This window comes from Cydia strobilella, chromosome 12 (assembly GCF_947568885.1).
Source record: "Cydia strobilella chromosome 12, ilCydStro3.1, whole genome shotgun sequence".
Lineage (NCBI taxonomy): Eukaryota > Metazoa > Arthropoda > Insecta > Lepidoptera > Tortricidae > Cydia > Cydia strobilella.
The window spans coordinates 185,532-193,184 of record NC_086052.1 but is presented as its reverse complement, the minus strand read 5'-3'; the positions used below and the strand labels follow the sequence as shown (position 1 = coordinate 193,184).

The 7,653-nt window shown below is 42.9% G+C and overlaps 1 protein-coding gene across 2 annotated transcripts in view; it reads right to left on the bottom strand.

The window, feature by feature from the left end:
- Positions 1-506: 506 nt before the first annotated feature.
- Positions 507-7,653, bottom strand: part of LOC134745887 (E3 ubiquitin-protein ligase Ubr3-like) — a 38,911-nt gene continuing 31,764 nt past the window's right edge. Inside the window, exons 4-9 of one of the 2 annotated variants that reach the window (XM_063679988.1) lie at positions 6,590-6,740; positions 5,070-5,194; positions 4,822-4,963; positions 3,835-4,243; positions 1,223-1,455; positions 507-826 (exon numbers count right to left, since the gene is read on the bottom strand). In XM_063679988.1, the coding sequence (XP_063536058.1) occupies positions 542-826; positions 1,223-1,455; positions 3,835-4,243; positions 4,822-4,963; positions 5,070-5,194; positions 6,590-6,740 (1,345 nt within the window). In that variant the 3' untranslated portion in view covers positions 507-541. Of the gene's footprint in view, positions 833-1,222; positions 1,456-3,834; positions 4,244-4,821; positions 4,964-5,069; positions 5,195-6,589; positions 6,741-7,653 lie in introns of both variants that reach the window. The other variant, XM_063679987.1, reaches the window with a different exon arrangement.

Genomic DNA, 7,653 nt, shown 5'->3' with positions numbered 1-7,653 from the left:
CAGTGTTTATGCAAGCTTTAATATGAATGCCAAAAAGTGAAGATGTATCTCTCTCGCAAGTTATTGCCACATACTTACAGTATATCGATGTGTTCCGATTTGAATATGCGCACGCAGCTGCACAGGAACGCGGCCAGGTAGCGGTGCAGCGGGAAGTGGAACGACGGATGTATTGGATGACACTGACCTGGACCCGGAGAGGGTGGTGAGCGAGCAAGGCTAGCACTCGGGGCGGAGGGAGTACGTCCGCCGCCGACAGGCCGAGCGTGCGCACGCAGCTGCACAGGAACGCGGCCAGGTAGCGGTGCAGCGGGAAGTGGAACGACGGATGTATTGGATGACACTGACCTGGACCCGGAGAGGGTGGTGAGCGAGCAAGGCTAGCACTCGGGGCGGAGGGAGTACGTCCGCCGCCGACAGGCCGAGCGTGCGCACGCAGCTGCACAGGAACGCGGCCAGGTAGCGGTGCAGCGGGAAGTGGAACGACGGATGTATTGGATGACACTGACCTGGACCCGGAGAGGGTGGTGAGCGAGCAAGGCTAGCACTCGGGGCGGAGGGAGTACGTCCGCCGCCGACAGGCCGAGCGTGCGCACGCAGCTGCACAGGAACGCGGCCAGGTAGCGGTGCAGCGGGAAGTGGAACGACGGATGTATTGGATGACACTGACCTGGACCCGGAGAGGGTGGTGAGCGAGCAAGGCTAGCACTCGGGGCGGAGGGAGTACGTCCGCCGCCGACAGGCCGAGCGTGCGCACGCAGCTGCACAGGAACGCGGCCAGGTAGCGGTGCAGCGGGAAGTGGAACGACGCGTGCATGGTGCCGTTCTGGGGGTAAAACATTCACTATTAATATTTCCGTAAATAAACTACTTCAATGAAGCGTGTTAGACGATATTTACGCAAAGCGGCGCGGTGTGGAAGAAACCTACGGAGGAGTCTAATCTGACCAAACTACACTCGACGCGTGGGTGACGCGGCGTGAAGGGAAGCGGGCGCGATCACATTGACTTTTGCGACGAATGCGACGCGATGGCGGTGGTTATGTAGCAGGGCAATTTGCTCACACTTACAAAGACACCGCGCCGCACCGCAACGCGTTTAATTCGCATATCATCTCGCAGCTTCGTGTTTGCATCGAGATCTTTCATTGACGACACGTAATAAAAAGCTGCAATATGTCAGGATCGGGCAGTGACAAGGGGATATCTACTGAGTACTGACCTGAAGCGCCCGGGGAGTGGTGCACTGCATCTCGTCGAGCCACTCTTGCAGACAGTTAGCCGCCGCGGCGACTATCCGCTTGGCTAGAGGGGCGTGCTGCGGACTCGTCAGGTGCGACAGCACGGACCACATGGGATACGCGGCCGCTTCTAGCTCGCAGGAGAAGGCGGCGTAGTAGGAGGACGGCTCGAACTCGATGTGGCCGTCTGTTTCGCGGACGTTTACGTTCATTCCTGGAGGACAAAAAAAGTGATTAGTTCCAGGGCGATACGGCCTGATAATTATAGCCAATGGCAATGGCCTTTTTCATATCTCTTCGCATATGCCATGTCATCATTAGCCACATAATCCATTGCAGATGATGGTTGCAGTGTCAAGTAAAACCAAATTGAATGTTGCAGGGAGGTTGTATATTGTATTGCGCAGCGTAAAGCGAAAGCCCGTAAAATGCACGGAGTAGGATGGAGATGGCAAGTGGGCGTTCCCGTCTATCCGACAGTTAGTAGCGACCGACTCACTTTATGCACAGACTATGCTCGTTGTGTAAACTTCATGCTCGAATGACATTCACGTCGTACGTACGCTCGTCTAACAAAAATTGATAATTAAATTTAAAATGCCGTATTGTGCAGTATTAAGCTGCAGAAATCACAGCGGTTTAAAAAATCTTTCACGTGGAGGTATTTCCTATCACCGGTGGTTATTTATTTAAATATAATCCGATAAATACGAAAAATCTGTTTATTTTCCATTATTTACGAATGTTCGTTAAGTAAATCTATATTTTATCAGTTAGAACTTAGAGTTCACAATCCTTTGTCACTATTCTTTACGTTTATCTGGAATATTCGCTATCCTAAATGTCAAATAACTTCGCTACTCAGATGCTGCGCAATGTCGATATTTATATCGATAAAGTTAAAGTTACGATATTTCAAGTTTGATGTTTGGTTCGGTAATAAATTATTATTTTAGACACGTTTTTAATTATTATTTGGGATAATCAATGTCTTAGTAAATATGGCAGCTGGTCATCAAGCACTAAGTTAAGTCGGGGTCATTTCATGGCAACCTTTCAAACCTTCGTATTCCTTTACATACGTTTTTGTTTTTTACACCCATCATATTTTCATCGTTAATATAATTAGACTAGGTACTTAATGCACTTATGCGTACAATGCATGCAATGTGCCATGAATAAACGTTTTATATTTTCTATTTCTTTATTATTAATTATTGTAGGTTACCACAAGATGCCGATATTAAAAATAAATGGATCAATGCTACTGGACAAGAAAATTAGTTTCCGCAAAAATATAGCACCATTTGCTAGGAGCATTTCTTAGAGAAAGATTTCTGGGGATAAAATTGCCATACATCTCATCTAGCGTCCACACGCCTAAAACTTAGTTACTAATTTAGTAATTATTAGTGACATTCGGGCTCACGAAATTAATAAAAAGTGTTCCGTACCACGCATACTAGCGTCAAATATTGGAATTTTGCCGCCCCCCTTCCTGATTTGATAGGTCACAATCTTATAATCAAATCAAGTGGGATCGATGAGCCAGTTTCATGTATGCTTTCACACCATACAATTAATTTGACAATTTAATCAGGTTGCCCCGTCTAGATTGGCCTTAAATGCTGCTACAAGTAAATATATTGTTAAAGACGAATACTTACCTATGTAAGTAATTGCAGATTTGTGATTACAAAATAACAGCAATACCGAGTGAATAGACCTTTAAAGAACTCTGAATTTATCTGTTTGACTTTAAGATATATTTAATGTTCACATTAACAACCTAGTTGGTCAATTAATAAGAAACAAATTTCTAGTTAGATATTTGTTGTACTGTACTACATATTATTTTTCATACAATCACGATTATCACTACCTATATTATAATCATAAATAAAGTATCATCTAAACGTGTTAAAACATACGGTAATGAAATATCAATACCTAACTGAACACACAAATATCGATAAAACACTCCGATTACACTGTCTCCTCCCTATATCGTCGAATGGAAAGAAGTTCCAACGGTTAGCTACTCGCAGGCGTGTAGAGATCTCGAAAACACCAGTGTAACGTGACCGTGAGATCCGTAACAAACCATGCGTAATTAGACCTTACTTATACTGGTTTTTTAGGCCTTTTCTCGCCTGTAATAAGTAAGTGATTTAAAATTATATAAAATAACGCCATCTGGTGTTGAGTAGTTGTATTAGGTGAACGTTGAGCGAGCTTTTGTGAGATGAATGAGATAATGAAAGAGTCGTATGTCATATAGCTTCGACATTATATTTTAAACCGTCACTCATGTAGCCTACAGTTGATATTCGTTCGAGAAATGTCCACCGGTAATAACCTTTTGGTATGGAAAGTTGCTACGAATCAGAGCAATTTTGTAAGTGTGTGACGTATTTTAACGTGGCTATGAATGTGTGAGTTTAGCGACACTGGTTTTCATACTAAATAGGAGTCATTTCACATCCACTAGTTTATTAATTCGTGGTAAAATGTTACTAATGGATAGAGGAATTGGAACCATAGTACTGTTACGCGTTTCCCGGGTCGTGGAGGGTATTCTGTTCACTCTCACCTTGCAACATGGACAGGAACTGGAACCACATCTCGACGAGAGCGTCGTCCTGCAGGAACACCAGCGCCACGCTCTTGTGCGACAGCACGTTGTTGAAGTCCGACACGAGAGGCCAGTAGCAGTGCTCCTTCATCACTCTTCGTGTACAGTCTATCACTTTATGCGTGTTCTTCTCCGGGTCATGAAGGGTATTCTGTACGAGAATCTTTCCCATCATCAGTTTTAGAGACAAAACCATGACGTGTAGTAGATGTAATTGTTGGACGCATCGTAGTGCCAAAGCTTCATTAGAGAAGAGTTGGACGGACATGTGGACGACCCGGTTGGAGAGCATGTCGGGGTCGCCGGCGGCTTCTAGCACGAGGGGGATGCGCGCGTAGTGCATCACGAATGTGCGCGTTAGGTGCTCCTGAAACAAATATCATTGGTTAATGTCTGCGATTTTTCTACCCTAGATTATGATATTAGATAGAGAGCCTAGCTAGAGTGATGTGTTCAATCTAATAAACAAAATATGAGTAATTAAGAGGGCGGGCGCCATTTGATGCGGTTGACGACAGTTTTATGACCATGGTGCTCCGCCGTCAATCCGCCTATTTCGTACGGATCTAGTTTTTAGAATAGAATAGAATAATGATTTATTGCCACTCACATAGTCATACACAATACAAGAAGATAAAACAAAAAAAAAACAGGGTTACAGGGTTTTAGACAGTTAGTGCGTACAATCATGCAACAAGTACGTATGATCATTTCTTATGACTTGGATTGGATTTACAAAAAACTATGAAACCGTAGACTTCAGTCTAAACTTATCAAGTGGCTTCTGGCGAAGGGCTGATGACACTACTTATGTATCTGTTTGGAAAGCTGCCTGCCAGTTGCATGTGTGTGAGAAAATAGGAGAGTTGAGCTTAACCATGGTGGGGTGGCACTGGTAATGTTAATCATTTTATTCTTCTGGTAATCCCTCCGCAATAAGCTCACCTTGTAGTCCTGGTCGGGCAGCATGTTTAGCAGGAAGCAGACCACGTTCTGCGGGAACTCGTACTTGAAAGTCCAGAAGATGAACTCGTCTAGTAATGTGTTGTGGGACAGCCGTGGCGCGAGCGCGGGTAGGTGGCGGTATCTGCAACACACAAGACAGTCATATTAATCAAATAGTCTTCTATATAATACCGCAAATAACTGGATATAAGTATGGATATAAGAAAAATACTTGTATAATAACGTACTCGTCTGGAAAATACTCGGGCGCCGGGAAAGAGTCGAGCGCCTTCTCGTAGGTGCGGTTCGACTCGGCCATGTAGCCGCCGTACTCTGTCTCAGGGAAGGGCGGCTCCACCAAGTTTCTGTACATCTGTAAAAAAACAAGAGTAAGTAAGTAAAAATTCTTTATTGCACCAATAACAATACAATTTACATGTCAAATTACAAAGAAATTAAAAATAAAATTATAACTATGTAACACAACAACAGGCGGTCAAGAGTTTAAGATTGTCTAGTCTATAAAGTGACATATAATGGATGTCATATACGAAAGAAAAAGTCAAGGCCTCCAGTACCCAGAGCTGCTTTCCAATATTCAGTAAAAACCAAACTTATTAAGTGTTCCCTAATTATAAATATCAAGAAAGAACCAGGAAGCAGCCACCAACAGCAGACCCGAAACCACCGGTAAGCCAAGTTAGTTTCATTTGGGTTATTATAGCACACAATTAATACACGTCCACTTGGCTTTATGCTTTATGCCACATTTTCTGGTCCTTCGAACCCGATTTAAATTTTTCTAAATTTTGAACATAAACATATCTTACTTAGGACATTAGCTTTGTTATATCCATCAAAATCATGTTAATAAACCTTAATGCAAAGTTTAAAAGCCCTCCAATAGTTAAAATACTCTTCGAAAGCCGCAAAAGTCTGTGACACGTTCTTAATATGGCTCTACAAATAAGATCGTGTCAGATATTTTTGCAGTCTTCATTGTGTAACATATTATTGCAGAAGACTATACATCTAACCATCTGTCAACCCAACTAGCTTGGTGTTTGTTTGTATAAGGCTAAACCGCAACCTGATTCGTAAATAATAAACCTGTGGTTTTCCTCATTCTTCCGCACCACTCAGTTATTATATTATAAGTTATTATAACCAATGCCATTACGGACTATGAGTCGGTTTCACCAAACTGTTTGTTTGACATCGTTAAAGAGTTCGCTAAATTTTATTGTATGGAAAGTTTCATAGTAAACCACCGTGGCGCGCCGGGTGACGTTGATCAGTCTGTCAAGTGCGGATGGTGCAACTGGCACTATGACTACTTAACCTACTCTGGCTGTAAGTCTGACTCTGTATATAAACTCTGTATCGAAACAGTAACATTAAATGTACGTATTTATAATGTATGTATTTAATGTAATAAGTAATGTATATATCTTAACTAACTTAGCGGTTTCACTCACGTGTTTTCAGTCACTCGCGTGACATGTTTCGGAGAGCCTAGGTCACAATTTTCAAGCACTAACAGTGCCTGAGTGAGTAGCAGTTACGACATGTCGCCCGAGTGACTTAAAATACGTGAGTGAAACCGCTAGTTAAGTTAATATGTCTCACGATAATTTAAATTCGATAATGTATGTATGCTAGAAATTACATATCCTGGCAGGGTCGCCATGTGATGCTTGGACTGTTTCTATGGGCCTCAGATCCCTGAAAATATATTTGATTAAAGATACAATATGACGGTATATACCTGAGGGTTGATGAGCGCCTTGGTCATGGCGGAGCGCATCAGGTCGCCCATGTTGTTAAACTCCATGAGCATTTGCACGTAGCCCTCGCACTCTTGGACTGCTATGCGGTAGCTGTTCGACGTGGGTTGTGCTTGGCCCGAGGGTTGGTCGCTGGAACAAGAACGGTACGCATTACAAACTGTAGACGGTGGGATTCGAAAGGTGCTTGCAAGGGAATATTTAGATGCCCTCTAGAACTCCATTAAGGGGACTTCTAAGTAGTTTTTAAACTAAAATACACAAAGAAAGAAAACTACAAGTTTACTCGTATGACCCAGCATCGTAAAGTGAGACGCGTGAGTGGCTAGGGTGGGGTTAAAAGCACACGTCGAAACCTCAAGCTCACTTGTAGGGCTTCTTCGTAACTACTTTTTATCGGGGTTGAACCTTTTATAATGTGATAAACTTGCTCAATTGATGAGTTTGACGCCCCGTCGCGTAACTTTGGCCTATAAATTATAGCCTAAAGATGATTTTTGTCATTGATAACCAAATGTAACAAACCCCGATCAAAAAGCTCGGAATTCTTATTCAAGTGACGCTGAAAAAGTCCGGCGTAGCGAGAGGATTATCGGTTTATGTAACTGTATCACGGTAACGTTATGGTAATGCCATGACGACCTCGATTGCAAATGCATGCCGCTGCATTGCAATAAAAATCAGAGGCATTTCAATGAAGAGAAATGTAACCCTATGTATTAATCTCTAATAAAGGAACTAAGACTCTTCCAATGACAAATGTTCATGCACATATTCAACCCAGAGGTTTAGGTTCCGATTCTGACTCGTACAGTCGCCATCAGATATATCGGAGCGGTCAAGGCGCTTACAAATATCTGAACACGCCTCTATTGTCAAGGCGATAGAGTGCGTGTTCAGATAAATCTGATGGCGCGACTATACATATGAGTTTCTTGGGAACTGGGTGTTTATTTACGAAACCATCTCTTGTAACCACTAGTATCGTTGACAAGAATTCTCCTGGACAAATACAAGATTTAATTTCCCTCCTAGATTATCAAAT